The sequence below is a fragment of the Notamacropus eugenii genome, chromosome 4, assembly GCF_028372415.1.
Source record: "Notamacropus eugenii isolate mMacEug1 chromosome 4, mMacEug1.pri_v2, whole genome shotgun sequence".
NCBI lineage: Eukaryota > Metazoa > Chordata > Mammalia > Diprotodontia > Macropodidae > Notamacropus > Notamacropus eugenii.
In genome coordinates this window covers 469,633,885-469,661,831 of record NC_092875.1, presented here as the reverse complement: position 1 = coordinate 469,661,831, position 27,947 = coordinate 469,633,885, and the positions used below count along the sequence as shown (strand labels likewise).

The following is a 27,947-nucleotide window of genomic DNA, read 5'->3' as shown; positions in this document are numbered from 1 at the left end:
TTATTGAATTTCATCTCATTTTATTTGGCCCATAATTCTAGTCTGTTGAGATATTTTTGAATTATGAATATTATCTAATATCTTAGTTATCCCTCCAAGCTTTGTGTCATATGGAAATTTAACAGTCCTCAATTTTATTTTAAACATCATAGGGCCAAGGACAGATTCCCCTAGAGACCTTCCTCCAGGTTGAAAACAAACCTTTAATTCTCTAGGTCCATTCATTCATCCAGGTCTGAATTCACATAAATGTGCAATCATCTGTCCCTATCTATCCATGTTGTCCACAAGGATAACATGCCAAACATTTTCAAGTGCTTTTGTGCATGTCTAAGAATATTATATCTGCAGCATTCCCATAATCTACTATTCTAATAACTATAAAAAAGTAGCTAGCTTGATCTGGCATGACTTCTTGATATTCTATGCTGGACTTTAGTGATTACTTCTTTGCTTTCTAAATGCTCACTGACCGTCTCCTTCATAACGTGACCTAGAGTGTGATCAGGGATAAAATTTAAGGCCACTGAATGATAATTGACAAAGGCTACTCTCCCCTCGTCTCCTCCTCCTCTTTTTAAATAAAGATATCTCTCATTCTTTAATTCCAGCACTTAACACATAATATCACGTAACAAGTGTTTATCGATTGACAGTTCTGAGGTACATCTCCTATTACCCAAGATATTTCAAAGAGCCATGATAGTAACTCATGAATCACCATCTGCCAGTTATTTTAGTACCTGAGAATATAGTTTGTTCAATCCCCAATGCATTGAGAGCATTTAGGTGCTTTTTGCTATCACATCTGTCTTGAATTTCAGCTTCTGATTAAATACTTTTGTTTTATCCTTCCTAATACAAAAGTTAGGCAGCTAGGTGGCACAGTGTATACCATGTAGGGCCTGGAGGCAGGAAAACTCATCTTCCCATGTTTAAATCTGGCTTCCTAACTATGTGACCATGGGCAAGTCAGTTCACCCTGTTTGACTCAGTTTCCTCATTTGTAAAGGCAAGCTGAATAAGGAAATGGCAAGCCAGTTTAATATCTTTGCCAAGAAAACCCCAGATGGGGTCATGGAGAGTTGGACAAAACTGAAATAACTGAAAGATACAAAGGTCATTTGCCTTGTAAATGAAATGAGAAACAAAAATTCTTTTTTGAGTCTCCTCTTGAACTCAACACAATGGCAAAAAGACCCTTGTTGATCTTAGCAGTCAGGGCTATTCTTACTTCATCGTGGGCTTTGATATTTCTGAAATGATTTTTGCTATACTATTTTATATTTGTCCTTCTATTCCTTTGCCCACCTCTTGTTAAAAAAGTGTTTTCCTTCAACTTCTTCCACAAAAGCTTTTAAAATTTTATTATTGAAAAAATTTAGTCTGACCTTAAAACACCAAAAAAAAAATATTCCATACACCATACCACAAAAAGAGATTCTTTGCAAAATCATGAATTGTCACTATTTTGTACCCTGTAGATATCTTTTTTTAAAAATCTAAGTTCAAATTAGACAAAATATTTAAGTACTGAACATAAATATACAAGACCAGTCATTCATTCTGTAATGGATAAATGGTCAAAGGATAGGACCAAGAATGCAACAGTTGTGGAATGAGAGGCACATTAACAGAACTGGCAGAGCTGTGAGTTGGTCCAACCGTTATAGAAAGAAATTTGGAATGAAGCTAAGAAAGTGACTAAAAGTTCCTATCCTTTGACCCAGAGATGCCACCATTAGACATATACTTCTAGGAAGTTAAAGATAGGAGAAAGGATCTTTTATACACCAAAATATTCATAGCAGCACTTTTTGCAATGTAAAGAACCAGTCACATGGTAGACACTCGTTGACTAGAGAATGGTCACACAAATTGTGGTATGTGAACGTAGTGAATTATTACTGCAACGTAAGAAATGATGAATACGAAGAATACAAAGAATCAGGGAAGAACATATGAATAGATATGAAGCAAAATAAGCAGAACCAGGAAAAATAGGCAATGCCCATGACAATGTAAGTTGAAAGAACCAAAGAAAATGAACATCAAACCTGGCCCTGAGAAAGAGATGAGAAAATGCGCCGTTCCTGTTTGTAGACATGGGGAATCTATGGATGGCAAATAGAATTTATGGCTGTCACGTCTGGTTGATATGTTGATTAGTTTCCCTGTTCTTTATTATAATGGATGGCTCTCTGGAGATAGAAAGGATGGGGATATATGTGGAAATGAAGGCCATTTAAAAGCAAAAGGTAGTAACAATAAAAAAAAAATCTTTGTCAGTAAATGAGTTCTTTGTGCAGAAGACATTTGTTTCTTTAGGCATTGACTTCATTTTCTTCTAATTTGAATAATTTCTTTTCTTCCCCTTGTTTTCCCTATCACTTACTTTCTAATTGCACACACACATATAGACACACACACACACACACACCACACACACACACACCACACACACACACACACACACACACACACACACACACACACATACACACACACACAGTGACCCATCCCATTCCCGCTGTTCCTCAGTTCTCTGGCCTTGCTCTGGTAGTTCAGAGCTGAGCAGTGTTGTTTTCCCTGGCACCAGCAGTGTAGAACTTTGCAGTGCTGGTGCTACTGGGATGTAGCCCCTTATCAGGCTTTTGCTCCCAAAGAGATGTAGCTAAGTTAGCCACCGTGCCTTGAGCAAAGTTCCACAACCCTGAACTGAGGTCTCCATGGCACCAGAAAGAAGGACAGGCAACTATGGTATAGGTGTACGTTTTAAGTCTCTGTCATATCTTTGGAGATCTTTCCATGATCTTATAAACAAACTACTCACAAACATTTGCCTCTTTTGTCCTTTTCCGATACATGAATACATATATGCACTTATTCTCTTTCTTTACTTTTCCACGTTCCCATTCCTTTAATGCAAGAAAACTTCTAAAAATAAATAGTCACTCATTCTCATTTTCCACAGATGCTGGCTCTGTCCCTGGGTGCTTTCTCTTGGCCCTCAGTGGAGATGCAGTGAAAGGAAAGTTAATGAAATGCAGCAGCACCAAGGGGCATGAGGCACTGTGAGCCCTGTGATGTAGGTGCTGAGGGCTATCTGTGCCACAGACAAGCTAAAAAGAGAACCTTTCTACGTAGCTAATCGGATACCCTGGTTATGTAACGTAATGCACGCTACCAATCTGGCAGAGGAGTGGAAGAGGACACCCCATTTGATGCGCAAAAAAATTTAAAAGTAAAAATGACAACATTGGATTTAATGGAGCGGCTATTCTCCAAATGGACCACAGCAGAAACACTAAAGGGAAATGCAACTGGATTGGAACTGGATGAAATACCTACCATTCCATTTGATTCTGCAATAGAATAGATGCTTCCTAGTACTTCTCCTGTCTCATCTCCTTCTTGCTAAGTCTGGTAATAAGGCCAAGACTTCCATTTCATGCTGAGTTCCAATTGGTTCTGTAAGTGCTCCCTTATCCTTTTGAAAAATAATGTAATTTTTCTCTGGGGTCAACAGTCAAGTCCCCCTCTAAAATTCCATTTTGAGGGTGGTGTAGGTTTACCTGTGGTGTACACAGAGGAAATTTTAGGATCGACCGTGGTAGCGACACCCTGAAAGTCCCTGTGATCCAGAATTCTAAGCTTAGAACAGAACTCATTTGTAGCTGTTAGTATTTGGCTCTCCCCTTCCCTGTGTTACCCAGCCCCCAACCCAGTGCCTGATAGACTCTAGGTGATTAGTAAATGTTCTTCTATGATTAGTAAGTGTATTTTAGTGATTAATTCCTAGAAAGAATTGAGGGCAAAAAGATGATTTCAGAGGCACAAAGCTCTTGTTTGGTACGGTCACCCTACTGCATCATTATAGAACTTCTCACTTTCCTTGTACAACGAGAGAACTGAAAACTGTCTTTAGGGCAAATGAGAGAGGACCATACACAGCTGCTTTCCTACTGTAGGGCAAGGGAGCTAACCTTTGAGGCAGTGGAGGAAGGGGTGGGGGTGGGGAAGTAGCCACAAGAAACAGAAGCTGGAAGAAAGAAAATTGGAAGGTGGGGATAAGGTCGAGGGGTGGGGTAATACAGGACTCTCTCCCCTACTTCTAGTCTGCAAAGAAAGATGAGGAGACAGTTGATGGTAACCATTTTAAAGTGTTGGTAACTTTCCTTCTGTGGCAGTTTGCAACCTCCAGGTATCATGATAGGTATCTTAAACTCAACATATCTACAACTGAACTTACTTTCCCCCCAAACCCTCCCCTCTTCCCAATCACTCTCAAGGATGGCACCATACCCTCAACCATTGAGGTTCCCATTCTAGATGTTATCTTTAACTCCTCACTTCACCACTCCAAACCACTCCCACGTCCAATCAGCTGTTGAGTCTTGTCATTTCTAGCTTTGTTAAAATCTCTTCTCTCTTCTAACAATGTGAGTACCCTGGTTTAGGCCTCCATTCTCTCACCTCTGAATTATTTTAAGAGACCACTGGATGGACTCCCAGTAGGTGAGTAAGGAGATGAAGGTATCTGGGGCTTTGAGGTCCAGAATGTCAGAAACAGATCAGGGAGGAAATGAAGGCAGACCAGCATGGACTTGTCCACAAAACTGACACTCCAGGAGGAGCCGGTGGCTGAAGGGTAGCTGGCCTTATGAAGCATATTCCAGGATGAACAGATGAAGGGATGGTAGGCTGCTCCAAAGCCAGGAGGATCCAGGCACTGAGAGAAGCTTCAGTATGAAACAACAGTAGAGTCTTGGTTTTGAAGTGCAGAAAGTCAGGAATAAGTCCTGGAAGGGAATGACCTGCTTTTTGCCCTGCTAACCCTCAGTCCTATATAATTCTACGATCAGTTACACATGACAACCTGTCTGTTCCTAAAAATATCCTTAATCTGGAATAGGCAAACGCTTCTAGAAAAACATCTACAAATCACATTTACTACAAATTGATGCTACCTATCCTTAGCTGGACCCTTCCTCACTCTTACCATATGATATCACATACATTAATGAGGATACGAAGGGCATCCAATCTTGTTCAGTCATGTGTGACCCTTCATGATTCTGTGGACCATGTTGTCCATGAGGCTTTCTTGGCAAAAATACTGGAGTGATTTGTCATTTCCTTCTTCAGCGAATTAAAGGCAAACAGAGATTAAGTGACTTATCCAGGGTCACACAGCTAGTGAGTATCTGAGGCTAGATTTGAACTCAAGTCTTCCTGACTCCAGACCCAGTGCTCTATCCATTGAGCCATCTAGCTGCTTCTAATCCAACGTTTATTCCCTCAGATCTCTTCTATCTTCTCCCTTTTTCCTCTAGTCTCAGAGTTTCTATCCTATAATGGAAAAAGTATTCAGAGGACCTGAGTTGGAATCCTGACTATCCTACTTATTGTCTGTGTGACTTTGGGCCAGTCATTTAACCCTTCTTGGCCCCTTTTTCCTCAAGGGTCAAAATGAAGGATTTGGATCAGACAATCCTTAAGGTCACTTGCAGCTCTAAATTCTATGAACTCTATAAAAGGAAGATATGGTTCTTCACTTTGTTAGAGCTAACCCCTCCATCTATATCCTTGATCCCATTCTTTCAGTTTGCCCCCATAGCCTTGTTCCATCATTCATTCCTGATCAAGGGAAAAAGCACAGATTCTTGAGTCAGAGAACTTGGATTCAGATCCCAGCTCTAACACTAATTACTGTGTGCCCTCAGACAAGTTACTTAACCTTGCTAGGTCTGAGTTTCATGAATGATGAAGGAGTTAAATCACATGACCTCTGAAGTCCCTCTCAACTCTACATATATGAACTGTCCTTTCTCTAACATGCTTCAAGCCTAAAAACATGGTCAGGGTTTCCTTATTCTAACTTTCCATCTATTCAAGATATTGTTAAACTGTCCTGCTCTTTCTCTCCCCTTCCTTCTCCTTTTCTCTCCCTTCCCTGCCCCATTTCCAGTCTCTTAGAAAGGGTAATCTATATCCACTGTCTCCACTTCCTCATTACCAATTTATTCTCACATCTATTAGCAATCGGGTTTCTACCCTTAGTGGTTTACTCCAAGGTCATGATATAATCTCCTTATCATGTGATCCAATGGGCTTTTGTTATCTTTATCCTCCTGGGTCTATCTGTCATCTGACACTGGGCTATTCTCATCTCTTTTCTTGGTTTTCATGACAATGGCCCCTCTTGGTTCTATCTTTCCAACTTCTCTTGTCTTGGTTTCTTGTACTCTGTCCACCCTTTAAATGTTGTTATTCCCTAAGGTTCTACACCCTAGGCTTTCCTCTCCTCTTCTCTCTCTTCATTTCTCCTCCTCTCCTTTTCCTTTCATTGCCTCTCATTAATATTATCCATTCACATGGCTTCAATGATCACTTCTAGATTATTATCAAATAATCTATATCTCTATCCCCATCTCTTCAGATTTCCTCTCATTTCCAACTACTTTGTAGATATCACCATCAGAGTATGTTGTTGTCCCTGAAAACTCAGCATATCTAAAACTGAACTCATAATTTCCCTGCTAAACTCTTCTTCCCCAAATTTCTATTTGTTAGGATCAAAATTCTTGAGTCATCTCTGACTCTTCCCTCTCTCTCACTTCACATGACTGATTAGTTATTAAGTTCTATTGTTTCTATCTTTATAATATCCCTTACACTCAGTCCCTGGCCCCTCTACTCTTATCAAAACTACTTTTTTGAAGATTCTCATTTTTTCTATCATAGATAGAAAACTATCAGTTCAGTCATTTTTCAGTCTTGTCTGACTTTTCATGACCTCATTTAGATTTTTCTAGGAAGAGATACTGGAGGGGTTTGCCATTTCCCTTTCCAGCTCATTTACAGATGAGGAAACTGAGGCAAATATGGGCTAAGTGATGTGCCAAATGTCACACAACTAGTAAGTGTCTGAGGTCAGATTTGAGCTCATAAAAAGGAGTCTTCTGACTCCAAGTTGGGCACTCTATCCACTGTGCCACTACCTGACCCATTCTACCCCATAGTAACAGTAATATCCTAATGAATTTTCATGAATCTAAGCTGTCCCTTTTCTAATCCATCTTCTGCACTGCTGCCTGAGTATTCTCAATGCCTTGCTATGATCATTTCATTCCTTTACTCATTTGTTTACTAAATAAAGTATAAACTCCTGACCCTGGAATTCAAGGCCTTCAAAAGTTTAGACTGTCTACAATTAACTCATCCGTTTCAAATATTTTATGGTTCCATCAGACTAGATCATTCCCTTTCCTCTGTTGTCCTGTCCTTTCCCATCTCTGTGTCTTTGCTCATACTGGTGTCATATTTGGAATGGCTGCACTCTTGTTCACATTTTCTATGTTGAAGTCCTTCCCATTAAGGTACAAGTTAGATGGATCCTTCTCTATGAAACCTTTCCTGATTCTCCACCCCAGGTGAAAATAACTTCAAATTTCTCATACTATTTTGTTTGGACCTCTCTGCTCTCACTTACTTATTTCTCTCCTATGATATAATTATTCAAGTACTTGTCCATTGGAGTGAAACTCTTGAGAGCAAGATGCATGACCTATCTATTGTTGTATCAACAGTGCCAAACACAGGACCTTGAACAACAAATGTTTGATAAATAGAAGACATCTGGCATTTTCAATTTAATCCATCTTGATAAGACCACTTTGGACATAGCTTATGTTTTAACTACACCCCACAAATGAGCAATTCTAATGAACTGAGATCAAAATTTTGGACAAATAACCCTCTGATGGTTTAAAAAAATTCATTTCTATTGAAATGGGAAGTGAGTGTCTAGTACGAAGGGTAAGCCTGGTAGGAAAATTCAAATATTGTGATTTCAAACATTCAAATGAACCCACTGACCCACTGAGCTACCACAAATGCAAAACAGCCACAACAGAAATATTCAAAAATTGTTTCTAACAATCCATCATTTTCAATATGTTCTTTAGTTGCCAAGTAGTTAGCAATCATTTATTAGTTACTAGAGGATACCTGTGAAATCAGGCACATTGTGTGTGAATAATTCTTATTTGTATTCTTTTCTTGCTAGAATAAACTTCTACATACTGGAAAAAGTCCCCAACAGTATAACAATTGGAGATGCTACAGGGATCGTTTTTGTTATTTTCCAAGAGCTGCTGTAAGGTTGACGTTGCAGTATTTCAGGGGGAAGAAACTTTTGGGAGAGCTGCAATGAAACTGAAGAAGCAGTCATGCATTTTAAGGCATATGAGAGAGCAGAGAAAGTGAGAGACTTGCCACACAGCTGAGATATTCCAAAAGTAACATCTGAGTAGGATTCTAAGTCCCATGGGTTGGAATATGTTTCTGTTAGTGGCGAGAAGAGCCCTAACTGTGTTATTGGATCTTAAATAGGGGTTAAAGAGAAAATAAAATTTCTAAAACTGAACAGGACTCCTGAGCTCTCCTCTTCACTTCTCCATCCAGAACTTTCCACAGATACTGAATGGCGACCTTAAGTGGGATTTTTAAGGACATCAACCAGAGATAATTTAGAAGTGGGAATGGCCACAGAGACATAAGGGGAACCTGGATTATCCACAAATTTGCTATTCCAGAACCAGTCTCAGATTTGGAAAGGTTGTCAACTCAACCACAGGAACAGAGGCAATAGCAACCCCCTATTTTCTGTACTTTATGATGTATAAAGTACTTTTATATCTATTCTCTTGTGATGCTGACAATAACCACACTGGCCAGGAAAGGCACATGGTGTTGCAGTTATGCAGCTGACAAGTTAATGGCAGGTAGGGTAACGTGCCCAGGGTTACACAGCTAGGCAGCTAGGTAGGAGGACTGGAACCTAGTGAAAAGGCTGAAACTGGACTGTTATGTCTGAAGTGTTTGAATGAAAAAAGTTTCTTTTTAAAAAAGTTTTCTTTTTTAACAAATAAAAGAGAGACAGAGAGAAAGACATCAACAGAAAGAGACAGAGAGTAAGACACAGAAAGAAGGGATGGAGGAACAAAGAGAGGGAGAAAAGGAGAGGGAAAGATTTCCATATATATAAAGTAGAATAGAAAACAATCACATAAAAAACCATGAAAAGGACTGTTTTGTGAATTTATCAATGAATCATTAAAGACCCTAAGTACATCCTTGGCAACATCCTTCTACATCACCTACTCCATGCATTCATTAGCTTATGCTTTTATTTTAGTTACTTTTCATAAAAATTTGTGGTGAATAAATAAATGAAAATAAATGTACGTAGACTTAAATTTTTTTATTCCTGACGCTGTCCACAAGACACACTTACACAGTGTGATAAAAGGGAAAGTATATCGACTTGGTTAGTTGGGAGACATGAGTTCTAGTACGAGCTTTAACAGTATTCATGTAACCACGATTGTGGGTGATTCTTCACTTCTAGACCTCAGTTTCCCCATCTAAAAAAGGAGAAAGTTGGATTACATGATTTCAAGAGTCTTTCCAGCTCTAAGAATCTAAGGATCATAAAAATATTAGGATTGCCCAGCTGGGACTGGAGCTGGCTACATGGTAAGTATCCCCTGAATAAAAAAAAGGAGCTGAAAGGTTGAGCCGAGAAGTAGAGGAAAAAGAATCAGGTGATCTTGTTTCAATATAGAATCAACATGGTAGGATCAGAGTAGGGCATCAGCTTGTTCACCTTGACCTAGGTCAGATACCTAGGAAAACAAACTGAAGAGATTCTGGGTTGTAGAACCAAAAAGACGTAGCTTAAGTTGTTAGGAGATTAAGAAGAGATCCATTTCAGCCTAAATCTGGGGTTGTAGCTGGTGCCCTTCAGAAAGGACCTTATCCTACTAAGGACCAGGGAATGAAAGCAACAGTCTAGGAGCAAACTAAGATGGCAGGACAGCCATGTCTTAAGTGAAATAAATTTCTACTTTGGAACTGAGTTTTGCACCTAGAATTTGCCTTTGTCCCAACTGCTGGAAAAACCAAATCATATCCATCTTGCCCTTTTCTTTATAAATCAAAACCAAACACAAGGAAATAGAAGCTAAATGAAAAAAAAAACCAGCCTGGAAGAGCTCTTCAAAGAAGTATGGAAAGGAGTTGGGTTAATCATATGTCCAAAAGATATAAGAAAAATAATTTAATGAGAACATCAGTCACTTCACCTTGTAGTGATCACAAAGAGCACAAGCAAAAAAGACCACTGCAAAGATGATTGCAGCTTATATGCTAATATATGTTTCAGAGAATGTAGAGAAAAATTCTGTGAAGATCTTGACAGGATTATCCAGCTTAGGTCAATATCTACCTTAACACTCAGTGACTTTAATATAAAGGTAATGGAAAATATGATTCAGGACTAAGAAATAATATCTCGCAAGATGTCTTCTATAGGAGAAAAGTACAGTTATCCTTTCCACATCATGGGGGTTAGGGATGTGGTGCCCCCATGAACTGGAAAATCTGCATAAAATGTTTTGGCCCTCCTTTCATACTAGAGAAGAAATATAAATTATTATGGTATTAAAAAGATAAAATGGTATTAAAAGATAAAATATATTCATATTATGTAATATTGTATAAATATGTATGTATATATACAGATATACATGCACACATATATACACATATATGCATACACATAAATGCATATATACGGATACACATACATATACATATTTATATTCATATATATGTATATTTAGGCATTTCTGAGTTTCTAAACTTTTCCTGTCATAGGTTGTCTGTGGCCTCCTCAGAATCCCCATTGAATTTCTTATGAAACGAAGTCATGATTTGGAAGGGATATCGGCGGTCCTCGTACTCCATGTGGTCAGTTAAGGCTGTGAGGATTTGTGTTCTCTTACTTCAGAGAAGCAAAGCTGACCGAGAATGAAAGCCAAGGTTCCAGGGTCGCAATCAAACTGACGAACCTCCCTTAAATGTGTTTGGAGGTGGCCGCAACAACAACACGTTGAATTTACTGTTTGGGATTGTCTCTGGCATTTTGACCCAAAGATATTCATGTACCCCAGGGAAGGAGAAAGCCAATATTTTTGCTTTACACTCAGTTTGGAAACTGGAAAATTGCTTTCCTTTTTATCTATGCAGACCACGAATACAATCTTTTGGGGGTTGTTTGCTCCTTTTTGGATGTCTATTTTCCTCTAACTTATCAGAATTATAAATGGAATAGATAAAGCAATATATATTTCACAACTTAAGATGCAACAATTTGCAATGTGTTATGATTTATGTGATTTATGCCGTGAAATCAAATTCTATAAAAGGATACCCAGCCATGTTCTATAATAAAGAGCATATTTTATTCAAGGTGGAAAGAATGCTTCACTTGGAGTTAGAGGATCTTTACTTACAAGTCCTGCTTTCGCATTCATTAGCTGTGTGATAGTGGTGAATTACCTGCTCTGAGCTTCAGTTTCCTTATCTGCAAAACAGGGATGATTTGCTCTACTTACTTCTCTGTTGTGAGGAAAATGCTCTGTCAATGATGAAGTGCTAGATAAAAGTGAGCTAATATCGTGGTTCTAGAATGAAAACTGGGTTTGTATTAGGTGTAGAGTTCAATGTGAAGAAATTTAGAAAAATCAAATATAGTGACCTCATAGTTTAAAATTTTTTATTTGGTTTTTAAAATTTATTTTGCAAATAATGCTTCAATTTTATCTGCTTAGCTGTTCAAACTTAATCAAAATGAGCTTCCTTTATTTGTCTCCTAAGGGCTATTATGGGGTTTTCAGTTTCACCTGAACATAACCACTGTTTCACTTGTTAGCAGAGTCTAACCACTAATCAGGGACACCATGTAGTTGGGAGTGAATGGGAAAGTTCCTCATTACCTTGACATAAAGAACCAAGAAAGAAAGATGGGAAAAATAAAAATGACCAGATGGAAAAACATAGAACCAGTCAATTCTCAGTTATCTGTGAGTGGATTATCCTTGTAAATTTTCTGTGGGGATTCTGGCATCCTTTCAGATTTTCAACTGAGTCCTGAGCTGTCAACCATTGGGTTGACTGCACATTAACGCCTGAAGTTGGCACAGTGAGGAAGAACGTGTGTGTGTGTGTGTGTGTGTGTGTGTGTGTGTGTGTGTATACACCTTCCCATTTCTCTAAGGTATATGACAGCCTTTCCAGAGCAAATACAAGCGGTGTTGCCATAACAGCTGTTTTGAATAATCTATGTGTCTCCTCACACCGTCAGTATGGGCCTCATGGAGTAGAGGGAAAGAACCAAAGCAATCATTTTAAACAAGAGCAAAATTCAGTTTATATAACTGTTGATCAGTTCTTAAATCATCTAGATCTATGGAAATGAGCTAAAGAACTGAAACAGAAGAGATGGAGAAATTTGCACATGCCCTTGTTATTCAGTTGGCATCTCACAGTAGTGAGGAATAGGTTGAAAAAATCCACGACTTGTATATAATCTAGTAAAAAGCAAGCTTCTTACCATAGTGAGGGATAATGGCCCAAGCCATGGCAGAGGCATAGATGCCCCCAATCATCCAGAACATGCACAGCCAGCTCAGGTGTTCCCCTCGTTTCTCCCGGGCAAGCACTTCAGCAAAATAGGAAAAGACAGTTGGCACAGCTCCTCCGATCCTGCCAAGAGACAAGAGAAGAGCATGAAAACTAAGGTAGGAAATGTAGATCCTATGTAAAGTGAAAAGTCGCAAAAGTTTTCCCTACTTGGTGACAGATTAAGGTCAGTGGAGTATTCTGGGCCTGGCCCAGTGGGAAATGATACTCTGGCAGAGATTTGAGTTAGTCTTTTTACTAAGCTTACATGTACATACATACATACATACATACATATACATATGAAACATATACACATAGCACAAAGACAGGAAAGGTCAAAGCAGCATGCTTGTTGGGAAAAGGTACTACAATGCGAAAACACTGTAATGCAGCAGAGAGAACGCTGGCTTTGGATTCAGAGCACTTGAATTCAAATGCAACCTCTGAGGCTTTTGACCCATGTGAAACTGGGAAGGACATTTAATCTCCTTGGCCATCAGTTTCCTCCATCTGCAAAATTAGAGGTCTGGACTAGATGGGCTCTGAAGTCCCTTTTCCCTCTAGATCAAGGACTCAACCTGGAGTTCAAGGATAGATTTTGAAAGGTCTGTGAACTCACAGGGAAATATATTTTGATAACCATATTTCAGTATAATCAGTTTCATTTGTGAGCCTATGCATTTCATTCTATGCCTTAAAAGCATTTTTCTGAGAAAGGGTCCATAGGCTTCACCAGACGGCCAAATGGATCCAAAACTCAATAAAAGGTGAAGAATCTTTGCCCTACATCTATGGTTCTGTGATCTGGAGTAAACATAGCATCAAACTTGGAATTGGTCTAAGATCTGACGAAGCTTCAGCTCCAAAGCTGCAATAAAAAATGACTGGAAGTCTTCTGTCTGCTACTGATGTTAATTCCTGAGAGGAGAATTTTGATATGGTTTTTCTTTGAGTTTTGAATAAATTCTTCATTTATGCATCTCAATTTCACTTAACATGCAAATAAACAAGGTTTTGAAGGCTAGGGGCACAAGAAGAAGGGAATGAAGATACAGGAACCATGTACTTGTCATAATAAACAATTAACAAATGCCTTTTTATTCATTCATTCATTCGTTCATGTAGTGATTAATATGAAATAGAAAGATAGGGTCTCTCATGAGGCTTTCAAGGAAGTCAATCTACTATGACTGACGTAATATTTCCTATTAATATAGCTTTACACATTAACATAGCTATCCTTTACCAGAGTAGACAACAGAAGATTGCTATTGAGCAGCATATCATCTAGAGGAAAGAGGAATGACAGTCAGCAGCCACAGGCCCCATTCCCATTTGCCAGTTACGGGGGACATTGTGATCTTGGCTGAGTCAGTCTACTTCAAAGTGCTCATGATTTTTCAAATGCCAGACTTCTTCTTCTTGTTCAGCTGTTTCCATCATGTCCAGCTCTTCATGACCCCATTTGGAGTTTTCTTGGCAGAGAGACTGGAGTGGTTTGTCATTTCCTTCTCCAACTCATTTTACAGAGGAGGAAACAGAGGCAAACAAGGTTAAGTGACTTGCCATGGTCACATAGTTAGTAAAAGTCTGAGGCTGGGTTTAAACTCAAGGAGATGAGTTTTCCTAACTCTAGACCTGGTACTCTATCCACTGTACCACCAGACTACAAAGGATTAAATTAGATTAATTTTTCCCCCAGATGTATAATTTGAACCATGTGGGGGAACTTCTGTTGTGGAAACTCCCTTTACCAATACAGAAGGGCTACTCCTCTGCAACTTATCATCTTAGAGTCTGGGGATGGGGGCACTGAATTGTTGTATGGTAGTGGCAGGACATGACTCTATGACCTCTGGATTCCTCTATCTGCCACCCGGTGAGATATGCTATCAATTTTTTTTATAGATAAGAACACTTAGGCAGATAGAGGTTAAGTAACCTTCCTAGGGTCACACAGCTAGTAAGTGTCTGAGGCTGGCTTTGAACTCTGGCCTTCTTGACTCCAAATCTAGCAGCATGCTGCAAACTCTGCCACCAAATTGCCTCTGAAATTTCTCTTCAGAAACTTGATACTGATCAACATGTATATCCTCTAATCTGTGGCATCTGTTGTCCTTTTGTGACTTTAATTTTATAATCTTGCAGCTTTTGAAAACTGGAGCTATAACACTGGATAGCAGTGATGTACCAGGAGCTTGGATTGAATGAAAAATTTGACCTTGGGTTCAGATAGAGTTTGTTGTCCCAGTCTCCATAGATTTATAATGATAAATACCACTTATAATGGTATTAGGATATTACAATGAATACTATACCACTTATAACGATGAATATACCATGAACTTTGTATACAAATATAGATCCTTAATGAAATAGATTTAATATAATGACATTAACTGACCACAATATCAATACTAAGGATATCAAATATAGCTTCTGATTTACAGGTTGTGTTTCCTCCTGGAAGATCCAGGAGGAGTTAACCTATTTGTTCCTTTCTCTCAACCTCCTGTAGCAGACTATGCCACCCAAATGCTCAAGTATTCAGGGGAAACCCCCACAGGAACAGATAGAGATCCATATGTTTCTGAGGGTTCTATCACTAGAACAGATTTCCTTAGGATTCCACTGATGGAAAATGCCAGCAGTAGTGACTCTTAGTGGGGCTAAGGAGTCCCATAAGATGGTTAAAAAATACCAAAACTGAGAAAATATGGAGGAAAGAGAAGGGAGCACAGTGATTTAGTCTAAATCACTTATATTGTAAGTGCCTACTTTTCTTTCCTCTTCATTCTCTACATTTCTGCAATAACTGAGAGAGAAGACAGGGGAAGGAGAGAGTAGTCTAAGACTTCCCTCTCACTCAGTGCCCTAGGGGAACCATAATTTTAGTCATGGACATAAAGGTATGGACATTGAGAAAGGCTCTATAGGCCTCAGTAGGAACAGGAAGACCTTACATCATAGACGCTGGGACACGCTCCTGCATCACAGGACAAGCATCGTTGGACAACAAGCATTAATTGAACATTTTCTATGTGCCAGGCATTGTGTTGGGTGTCTGGGATACAAATACAAGCAAAAAGAAAGTTAGTTCCTGTTCTCAAAGGGCTTGCGTTCTAATGGGAAAAGACCATACACAAGAGAGATGACTGCTATTAGTGTATGACACTAATCTGTCCATGGTAACAGTTCATGCAGAAGACCAAGGAGTGAACCTCAAAGCCTGTCTTGGACGTGAGTGAGGCTAGGACCTAGAACAGCAATGTCGGCCCAAACTCATTTGGCCAATCAGTTCCTTGGATTCCTGATGACTAGATATTTCCCCGTGTCTTTTGCCCTTTGTCCTCATCCTGGGTCATCTCCAGTCATCCTGAGGAATATCTGGTCACTGAATTCAGATGGCTCTGGAGAAGAAGTGAGGCTGGTGACCTGCACAGCCCTCCTTCACTCAAAAACAGTCAAGTGCAAGTCATGTCATTATTTCTCTGATGGCATGACCTTCTTTGGCAACGAAGGATGAACACACACACACACACACACACACACACACACACACACACAGCCCTTTGCATCCTGATGCTTCTGCAATGTTCAAGGCAAATCAACAAGCATTTATTAATGGTCTACTAAGTACCCGGCACTGTGATAACCATTGAGGATGTACGAAACAAACAAACAAAGCCAAACCCAGCCTCTGCCCTTAAGGTGCTCACAATTGAGAGACACACCACTCAAAAATATAAACAAGAAAAAGAAGAGATAATCTCATGTGAAATGTTGGTCTTTCGTTCTTGTCCTTGTCCTCTGCTTTGGGCTGCCCAATGCTAGAATTGTTATTAGAGAATAGAACCCTTTTTTGAAGTTTATTCCATGGAAGGCTCTCGGCAGCAGGCTCCGGCTTGGTTTTGTTTTTTTTTCCCCAAACCTGTGATAGAACTGAAAGTTCTCTAGTGGCTTTTTTGCTAATTTGGTCTGTGCCTATGATTGTATTGCCTTAGGAAACTCCCAGGATATTCCCTATACCAATACATATCAGTAAATATTCTTTCAACTTACAGTCTTAGGAAGTTGCTTGAGGCACCGAAAGTTAAAACAATGAGAATGATAATAGCTATCATTTCTATATTACAAACTTTGCCTCATTTGATCCTTACAGAAATCCTGTGAGGGAGGGAGGTGCTATTATTATCACCATTTTACATACGAGGAAACTGAGGCAACTAGAGGTTAAGCGACTTGCCCAGGGTCACACAACTAATAAGAGTCTAAGGCTGTAAGTAAATTCTGATCTACCTGACTCAAGGCTCAGCACTCTATCTGTTCGACTTTACCAGGATCACACAGACGCTATGTGCCACGGCAGAACTTAAACCCGAGTCTTTAAATTTTCACCCTAATGATAGTTAAAAAATTCCTAAACTGACTCCTTGTTTCTAGTCATTCTTTCCTTTAATCCATCCTCCATATGGTCATGAAAATGATCTTGTTAAAACTCTGCTCTGACCCCATTGCTCCATCTCTGGAGGATAAAATATAAACCCTTCATTATGGCATTTAAAGTACTTTACAGTTTAACTGTAGTTCATTTTTTCAGGCTCATTTTGCATCACTCCCCTTTATGAACTCTCTTCCAGCCAATCTGGAGTACTTGGTGTTCGCATTTTCCAACCTCTAAGCATTGGCAAAGGCAGCCTGTTGTGCCTGGAATGCTTTCTCTCCTCACCTTGCCCTAATATAGCAGTTCTCAAATTTCTTGGTCTTAGGACCCTTTATTCTTCCAATTTACTGAGGATGCCACCAAAAGCTTTTGTTTAGGTGGATTATATATATTGATATTTGCCATAAAACAGCTTAATATTATCCTGAGAATGGTTTTGTCCTTGCAGATCCCCTGTAAGGGTCCCAAGGACCCCCAGGGACCCCTGGATCGCTTTTCAGAAATGCTGCCCCAGTATAATACTTAGTTATCTTCAAGGCTAAAACCCAAAGGAAATCTCCTGATTCCTCTGGTTGATTATTCTCTGTCTGTCTCTCTGTCTCTCTGTCTCTGTCTGTCTCTGTCTCTGACTCTCTCTTTCCCTCCTTCTCCCTCCCTGTCTGTCCCTCCCAATGATACTGCATTTATTTATCTGTTTACATGTTGTATTCTCCAGGTAAATGAAATCTCCTTGAAGACAGGGATTGCATTTCATTTTGTCTTGGTGTCCAGGATCTTAAGAGAGTGCCTTATTCTCAACAGGTGCTTTAAAATGCCTTTTGAATTCAAGTGAAAAAGGAGGCATCCATCTGGCTATGAGTGGATTTTGAGAAAGTCACCAATATCCGCATTTGACATATATACCTAATGTTGCTAAGAGGCCTGCTTGATTGTTTAATCAGGGCTTAGTTTTTGACATCTTCTGATATAATAAAAAGATATTGGAGAATTTGTGTTCTTCCTGAATATTTGAGCTAATTAGAGGGAAAGTTTTAGTTTTCCTCTTCAGTCTCCTTGAATTCAACACTTCTCCATCCTTTTTCCATTAAAAGGAACTCGATGAGAAAGAGAAACAAGTGATGTGCAGAGACAGAGAAAATACCAATTCTCAATAAATTTCTCTGCTCGTTAGCTTGGGAATATTTATTTTATTTTTACTTTTCCTATTTCACCATAGTAGTACAAATGTATATACCTTGATTTGAATATAATAATAAAGTCATACACTTGCCTGGACGGATTCCTTATTAGCATCTTGATCTAGTGGTTTCAATATACATGGCCTCAGTTTAAGGGGCTTTTATTAATCATAGGCACAGAAAATTTGGAAGAAAACTTAAATAAGATCTTTGTGCATGGATTTAGAGCGTTTTCATTACAGCACCATTTCCAGATTGTAGAAAGTTCATGGCACAAAACAATATATGCAGTGGCTACAACAACAGAGAAAAATAGCTAAATGAAAATGAGACCGAATGATTAACTGTAGTGAGTAGGTAGGCTATCTCTTCTATGAATGGAGGTAAGACAGATAATGACAATGAGAAGATTGGGGGGATGCTGGGGGACTGAAGGAGTTCATGCTTACTGGCTTTAATCTTCTTACAGAAGAATGGGGAGGGGTCATTAGAAATAAGTACCAGAATTAAGGGGGCTGATGGCTCTAGCAGAGAGCAAATGGCTTAGTCATAGTAGAGAATCAGCAAAGTTATTGATGGCTGTTGTTTGGGGTTTTCTTGGCAAAGATAGTGGAGGGGTTTGCTATTTTCTTTTCTAGCTCTTTTTACAGATGAGGAGACTTAGGCAAATAGGATTAAGTTGTTTGCCCCAGGTCACATAACTAGCGTCTGAGGCTGGATTTGAACTCAGGAAAAAGAGTCTTCTTGACTCCAGCCTCAACACTTCATCCACTGTGCCACCTAGTTGCACAAAGTTGTTGATAGGGCTACAATAAACTGAACTATCAAGCAGCAGTGAGGGTCTATCTTTAGCTATGTCAAAAATTTCACAATTTTCTTAACCAATGATCAGCAATCCTGACGCAGGAGTAGAAAAACTGGATAGTGAGGGTTAACAAAAAGTAATAATTCGCAGGTGAAGAGTGATAGAAGGTTAGGGGCTCAAGGGATTCCAAGGTCGGAGTTAGTGAAGCATTACATTGACACATCATGGGATTAAGATTTGTATGGAGGCAAGTGAAACAGTACTCCATTCTGGTGGAGATCGACCAGGAGAATAGGGCTAGAACAAAGGAATAAGGGTTTGTCTTGTGAGATAAAGTGAGGGGAAGAACGATATGAGACTGTGGTCAGAGAGTAGAATACCAAACTTCTGAATCTTGGAGCATTACAACAGTAAGAGACAACAAAATCTCAGGAGTGACCATGATGCTGTGTGGCTTAAGGAAGAAGTTGGAATGTGGCATAGTAGATAGAATGCTAGACCTGAAATTCCTTGACAGGTCAGAGATGACTATTAAGAAAATTTAGATTCAAACTGCTCCTCTATTTACCAGCTGCGTGACCCTGGGCAAATCACAATATCTCTTAACTTCATTTTGCTTATCTGTAAAATGGTACTAATATCTGTAGCATTTATCTCACAGGGTTGTTATGAGCATTAGAGGAAGCAAATCATATAAAGTGCTATAAAAATGTCAACTATTATCATGGAGGTTGAGAAATTATGATCGGGTTAACAGAGATGCATGTGAATAAAACATTGACATCCCTGAAGATAATGGCAGAGGGTAGAGTGATAAGGAAAAAAAGTAAGTCAGCTAGTAAAATAATTAAAAACATTGGGATAATGACTTGGAATTTGGTAGATGGCTAGAACCAAGGATGGGAAATGGGCAGCACAAGTAGATTGCACAGTTCCCAGTTTCTAAAAATCTTTGGTTGTTATTTATATGTCCTGATTAAAATCTCATTATGATTCTGGACCCTCTGTCCGTAACAGTTATAACTCAAATTTAGTGCAGGTACTGCCAAATGGCAGGATATACTGAGCCCCACTAAATAATACTCCATGGGGTTACATTCGCAACAGGGCAACACAGAAGTTGGATTTCTAGCCAGTTTTAAGCAGTCATTATCGACTAGAATAGTAATAACTAATTTAGTTACTCAAAACATGTTTCAGTTAAATGATTCTTGCATGGCAGTCTCTAAAAGTTTCTATTTGCAAAACAAACGGCAAGGAATTCTTAAAACCTAGGAATTAATGACATTTTTTCATGTTTAAATTCCTTGCAAAGTTCTTCAATTTCATACACTCATAAAATAACCTCAACATTCATTCTCACTGCTGTGTACAGCCATGTGTTTTTAGAATCCATTACTCTTTTCTTCCCCAGTGCTCATTAAGCACAAAGTAATCATTAGTGCCCACCTGAGAATCTACTGTCATTCGGAGAGAGTTCTCTTCTTTCCTGGGGGTGAGGGAGCCTAACTCTTATCTCAGAGATTCTTATCCTGGTATTTCCTTTCTCTCTTATACAATTCTGATACTAAGAAAGTATAGGGTAGCCTCAAGACATGCCCATCTACTGCATATTAATGCCTTCTAGATTAGGTGTACTAGAGAAATTCTGATTCTCTGAACACCTGAGCAGAATTGCATTAGAGACTTGAGTGGGTGCCCTCCTTTTGAAATTCAGGGAAAAGGACTGGGTGTGCCTAGTATAAGTGCTAATAGTAATACAAGGAGCAGAGAAGGGATAAAAAAATCATATTTAGTTAAAATACCTGCAAAGGGGGAAATGAATCTAGCGGTACAAAAATATTCATAGCTGGCTTTATTTGCAATTCTAAAAGTTAGAAACACTCAAAACAAATGTAGATGATATTTACATGGGGCTTTATGGCTTGCAAAACATTTTCTATATACCCTGTCACTGAATTCTGAGTGCCTAGTGGGGTGGAAATAGGACCAGATTTGGAGACCAAAGTCCTAGGTATGAATTCCCAGGCTATTACTCATGGTCTGTGGGAACTTGAATGTGTTCTTTACTTTCTTAAGCCTTAGATTTATTATCTGTAAAATTACAGTTGGACTGAATAATTTCTAATTTCTTTTCTGGATTTCTTCCCTCTTATAAGAAACACCTGGTAGTGCAATGGCTAGAGCCCTGGGTCTTCAGTCAGGAAGATCTGAGTTCATATGTGGCCTCAGACACTTACCAGCTGTACAATCCTGGGCAAGATACTTAACCTCTGTGAGCTTCGGTTCCTCATGTGTAAAGTGGAGATAATTATAGAACTTTCTTCCCAGGATTGTTATGAGGATCACTTGTGGAAAGCATTTTGAAAACCTTAAAGTATTATATGAATGCTATTATTATTACTATTTATTACTATTATTACTACCTTATAAGGTACATACTACAGGTATCACTATACCCATTTCATAGGCAAGGAAACTAAAACCCAAAGGAGTTATAATTCCATGTTTAGTAAATAGCAGAGTGGAAATTCAAGCTCAAGTCTCTCAACTCCAAGGCAAGTTATATCTTTTTATTAGTCTTTTATTGGTTTGTTAATTTTCTTGGTTCTAATTGTTAAAAAATGAATATTGTACACCAGCTCCAGAGTTCAAATTCTGCCTCAGACACTTATTAGTCATGTAACCCTGGGCAAGTCACTTGACTCATTTGCCTCTCCCCTCAAAATGAATACTGTAATATGTTCTGGATTTTATGGATGAGGGAGGCAGGTTGTTGTTGTGTTTTCAAAGAGGATCATGTCATCAGGGAAATTATGACATGACTTGCAGTTGACTTTGATTTGAGTGAGGGAGGGCAGCCTCACTTTCTCCTCCTGAGCCATCTGGGTCCAGTGGCCAGATATTCATCAGGGTGATTGGAGATGACCTAGGATGCAATGGGAGATAGGCTCAGGGATGTTCAGGTATTCAACTTTTGAGTGAGGTAACACCCAATCAGTGATTCAGCCTCTTTAAGAATCAAGGAATGGCCCCTTTAATTTAAAAAAAATCAAACTGGGAGGGGAAGACCCTCAGGGTTACTGGCCAAAAGAGAAACAGTTACCATTTACATTCATTCAGAGCCAGGAGGACCCAAAAAATAGAAATTAAGTGGTGCTTGGGCAGAGACCTATTGTTGTCCAATCTATGAGCTCCAGGGTGAAAAGGGAGGCAACACAATTTAGTGGAATGATCATTAATTAGCCTTGGAGTCAGTAGAGACCTAGGTTCATATCTGGCATCAGGGACTTACTGGATAAGTAATAGATAGATAAATAGATAAATCAGGGACTTACTAGATAAATGACCAGACAACTCACTTAACTTTTCTAAACCTAAAGTTCCTTCTTTATAAGATGTAGGAATTATTTTCTCTGTCTAGCGTAGACTTCACCATCATGAAGACCACATGAAAGAAGCTATGCAAAAGAAGGAGCTGAGTGCTATAAGGAATAGAGGGCGAGACACGGAGTCAGTTAGAATTCTGCCTCAGGCACTTGATAACGGTGTGACTCTGGCAAGTCCTTTAAATGCTGTCTGTCTCAGTTTCCTATCTGTAAAATGGGGATAATAATAGCAATTTACCTCACAGGGCTGTCACAAGGATCAAATAGGGCAATCTTTGTAGAGTTCTTCCTAAACCTTAAAGGTTTATATAAAAGTTTTTGTTGTTGTTTAATCATTTTTATGACACCATTTTTCTTGGTTAAGATACTGCAGTGATTTGCCATTTCCTTCTCCAACTAATTTGATAGATGAGGAAACTGAGGCAAACAGGGTTAAGTGATTTACCCAGGGTCGTATAGTTAATAGATTGCTGAGGCCATATTTGAACTCAGGAACATGAGTTTTCCTGACTCCAGGTCCAGCCCTCTATCCATTGTACCACCTAGCTGCCCCATACAGATGTTAGCTATTATTGATACGAATATTTTTATCTCTAATTTTTGTGTTTATTTGGTTTTTGATGATTAAATTTATAGTTTTAAAAAATCTCTAGTGATAACCAAATTCTCAGTCTGTTCCCTTGCTCCTGCTTGCTCACTCCATCCCCATCCTCCCATATATTACAATCTCCATCTTGGTCAGCACCTTGGTCAGCTCTCTGACCAGCTGCCCTGCTTGCCTTCTTTCCTCTATACTCCAAATCCAGTGTCTCTGGATTTGATCAACAATGAGAAATTAAAGACACTAATTTCTTTCCATCTTTAAACATCCACCTGCTTATGAGAATATTTTCAATGAAGAAAAGTTACAATTATAATCAATTTAAAACATTCAAACAACATGAGACAAAGGAAGTGTTTAAGTAAAGGTAATTGTAACAGTTATATTTCCCAGGACAAGTATTGACAGTATATAGAAAGCTGTTACTTTGTAAGGTATTTTTTAAAAGCAAAAATGAAATTTGTCGTAGTGATCCTCAACTATTATTTTCTTGAGTGGGTTGTGGGTAGCTAGGGTATCATTTGTCTTTTTTCTGTTGGATCTTATTAAGTTGCCATTTTCTCAGAGTACTTAAATGAGAGAGAGAGAGAGAGAGAGAGAGAGAGAGAGAGAGAGAGAGAGAGAGAGAGAGAGAGAGAGAGAGAGAAGAGAGAGAGAGAGAGAGAGAGAGGTATATCCTGTACTGTCCATTTCCTGGTAAGTCAGAACAGGAAAAAAAAGTCTATATACAGTTATTAAGAGCTTTTGAAAAAATTCAGGACAGGTTTCAAGTTATTAGCTAGGAAATCAAAAAGCCAAATTTATTGCTTGAGCATATTAATCCATTTCAACACGGGTACCCAAATTAAACAAGTTGATCAACAAACATTTATTAAGTCTTTAATTTGTGAAAGTCACTGTGCCAGTTCTTGCAGGATAAAAGTGTGACCCCTATCTCTAAAGGGTTACAAATCAAAATGGTAAGAAGAGAATATAACGTAAACTAGAATATAAAAAGTACACAGCAGAAAAAAAGAAAAACTTCAAAATGGTAACTTATTTATGACTGTGAATCAGAGAATGATTGACAGGAGAGGTCATACCTTGAAAGTTATAAATAGTTTCAATAAACAGATATTAGATTTTGTTGTGATATATGTAAGTAATAATGCGAGAAAAGGTACAAAGGTGAGTAAGTGTAGGTAGAGTTAGGGAGTGGCGCACAGTAGCTGAAGGGGAGTCATGTGGGATAAGGTTGTGAAGGTAAGACATAGATAGATTCTAGGGAGTCTTGAATGCTGGGATAAGTAGTCTGACCATCATAAGCACGCAGTCATCATTTAAGGCTTTTGTTAAAGGAAATGGCAAGACAAAAATTGTGCAATAGAAAGTTTAGTTTTGAAGGGGTGTGAAGAATGCAGTGGGATGTGGGACAGGCTGGAGTCCAAAGTCCAGAGAACCATTTATCAGGCTATTACAATATTTGAGGAGAGAAAGGCGGGTGGAAAGGGAATGAAGGCAATAGGAACGGAAAAAGGATTTGAAAGATGTAGAACTACCAGGGTTTGACAGCCTGGGGACATGGGGATGAGGAAGACAGTAAAATCTAAGATGACTCAGGTTTTAAGCACAGGATAACTGTGAAAGCATTTACTCCTTGCTTATTTTAGGTGGGTTTTGTCTTATTTTATATTTAAATGTCTTATTTTACCTTTGTGCTATACATTAATGATTAAATTGCCTTCAAACTTTAAGTTGCCTTTTGGAAGATGTTCAACCATTTCAGTCATATCTAACTATTTGTGACCCCATTCGGGATTTTCTTGGCAAAGGTACTGGAGTAGTTTCCCATTTCCTTCTCCAGATAATTATACAGATGAGGAAACTGAGGCAAACCAAGTTAAGTGATTTGCCCAGGATCACACAGGTAGGAAGTATCTGAGGCCAGATTTGAATTCAGGAAGAAGAGTCTTCATGACTCCAGGCTCAGCACTCTACTGCACCACCTAGCTGCCTCTAACTTTGGAAGCTGGTAATGCATAAAAATCTTGAATAAAAGTAGAATAAAAAAGGAGAAAATCATAAGTCTTTAGAAGAAACTAAAGCAAACAAACAGTCATCCTAATGTCTGTCACCTCCTCCAGTTCAGGTGACCTGCCTGTCCAATGTGGAAGGGCAGAAGACTTTGCAAGACATTGCTTGTATTGAGGGTTGAAGATTAGCTGACTGTAGTGGGAGAAATTTTATTTCACTACCACGATGTTTGGTGTTCCAGGGGTTCCTCAAATCCATAATGGAATCATAGGAAAGATTTTGGATTGTATACCAAGAATTTATCAACTAGAAATCTCAACTGACATACATAATGCATTCACAGATTTTTTTCCTTTTATAGGTGAATTGTTATTACTACTGCAAAATCCCTAAATTAGACAGTCAGACTATCCATCACATTTATTATCTACTAAAGTAAAGCACATAACTCCACATAATAGGATACTAAGTTCTGGCCTTAAGGAATTCACACTCTAATGGTGAAGATAGGAGAGATGTATAAATACTAAAGAACAGATACAAACATATGTAAATGAATAAAATTATAATTTTATGTTACTTTATAGCTCAAATCTCAAAATGCTCATGCCAACATTATCTGCTTAATCTTAACATTGGCCAGATATCTAAAAATGGCAAACAAATTTGAAACACTATTAAGAATGTTAAACGCACTAAAGACCAACGAATAATTGGAACTTTGAGTGCTGGAGGGACTCCTCTCTAAGTTCAATTAACCTGGAAACTTCTCTTTTTGTTCTTCCAAAAATGTACCACAAATTGCCTAATGCTCAGATTAGCTAGAGTTCATCACTAGTGCTGAAGGGATATAGAAGTAAATGAAGTAATCAGAACAGAGCATGAAGGATTTTTCACAGGACAGGCTATGAAGTCTACTTTGACACTTTATAAAAAAAGAGCCAAATCGTAATTATGCTTGGTAATAGAAGATAGAAATAAAATAACTGAAAAAATAGTATTGTGTGAGAGTTGGATAGGATTTGTTTGTATATATTTCAATACCAAACATTTTTAAAAACAATTACATATTTGAAAGACTTCCTCAAGAATGAAATAATATAACATTGAGACAAGTTAACAGAAATGAAATGATTTTAAGATTTTGTCCAATTCCTTAAAGAATGCCAATGTTTTCAACATAAAAAACCAGTGGAAATCAAACAGATGTCTTCAGAACAACCCTGAGATCCCCCAAATACAGTAAAGTTAGATATGTTTCTGTAATATAATTTACCCTTTGCCTTTATGGGATAATAAAAAAAAGGTAATTATCAGCAATTCAAGCATGTCTCGCTTTTTCCAGTAATGTAATACTGATTCACATGATTCTATTGAGAAGGATACTTTGTGAGTGAGAGATCGTGCTGCTCTCCTAACAATACTCTTATCCTTTCATGTTGAACATGAGAACACAGGAGCTAAATCAGCTTAGCAGGCATAGCAGAATGAAGGAAGATGCCAGATATCATTGTCTAACCAAATGTCACTGGGAACCTTACTGAGAGCTCTGTCTGTTCCGAACCCAGCAAATTTAATAGACATAACATTTTCCAATGCAGAAAATGATCTCAACAGTAGCATCTTTATGTCCTCTCTCTTTTGGGGAGGCTTATGCATGCTACCTGGAGGTGAGAGCATATGGAATCAAGTGAAGGTGGGTGGGTAGAAGAGAAAGGCTGATTTTTTTTTTTTGCTATGTATAGAGGTAGATTATAGGTGTGAAGAAAGCCATTGACAGTCTGTTATAAGGAAAAAAATAAAGGGGATGCTCATTTTTAAAAACAAAGGAGATAAAATATAGTATCTGGTTATTTCTTTTCCAGAAGTGGCTTTACCTTCTAAATTTGTCTCATTTTCTAAGGAGCACTTATTATCACTTTGATTTTTCCTTTTTACAGTAATCTCACCCTGTCAGATTACTCAACCTTTTGCTTACAGTAAGAGCTCAATTACTGGAAATATTACATTATATTAGAACACATTTGAATAACCTGGGAATAGGAAACAACTGAAGATCATTCAACTTCTATGGGTAAAAATTAGAAACAAAATCCCACTCACTCAAAACTGACTTGGGTAGGCCAAGATTATGACTTGGTAATAAAAGGCAGCTAGATAGTGGAGTGGGCAGAGTAAAGACCCTCGAATCAGGATGACCTGAATTCAAATCCAACCTTGGATATTATTAAGTTTGTGACCATTTGAGACATTTCTGTTTGACTCAGTTTGGTTATCAGCAAAATAAGAGCAATAATAGCACCTACCTTCTAGGTTGTTTTGTGGATCAAATGAGATAATTTTAAAGCATCTCGTACATAATAAGTGCCATGTAAATGATGGTTATAATAATTATTAAAAAAAGTGATCTGGCCATTTGGCCCCAAGGAATATGCTTGGAGTACTCCCAAGGAGAAACTATTGGAATGAAAAACCCCTCTTAATCTTGGCTTGGAAATCAGCAAATGAAGAAAGAAGGAAAGAGGTCTGTTAGACAAATGTAAAGGCATTTTCAGAGCCAGCTGATTATGTTAGAATTTTTGTTGTTGTTCAGTTGTATCCTATTCTTGGTGACCTCATTTGAGGTTTTCTTGGCAAAGATACTGGAGTAGTTTTCCATTTCCTTCTCCAGTTAATTTTACAGATGAGGAAATTGAGGCAAACAGGGTTAAGTGACTTGCTTAGGGTCACATGCTAGTTAAGAGTCTGAGGTCAAATTTGAGTTCATAAAGATGAGTCTGCTTCATTCCAGACCCAGCACTTTATCCACTATTCCATCTAGTTGCTCTGCATATAAAAATAACCCAGACCATAGCCCTATTTCTGATAAGTTGGGTTCTTAAATACTATTCTAACAAAATTCAAGATGTGACAGTTTCTGTGATGCTGAAAATCCTTAGCAACAGATGCTATCCCCTTTCCAAGGATCAGCCTAAGTATGGAG

General features: G+C 38.5%; 1 protein-coding gene across 1 annotated transcript in view; it reads right to left on the bottom strand.

The window, feature by feature from the left end:
• The window catches only part of SV2C (synaptic vesicle glycoprotein 2C), a 285,651-nt gene that overhangs the window by 115,798 nt on the left and 141,906 nt on the right, over window positions 1-27,947 (bottom strand). Inside the window, exon 4 of the mRNA XM_072606380.1 lies at window positions 12,464-12,615. Coding sequence (XP_072462481.1) covers window positions 12,464-12,615 — 152 coding nt within the window. The remainder of the gene's footprint in view (window positions 1-12,463; window positions 12,616-27,947) is intronic.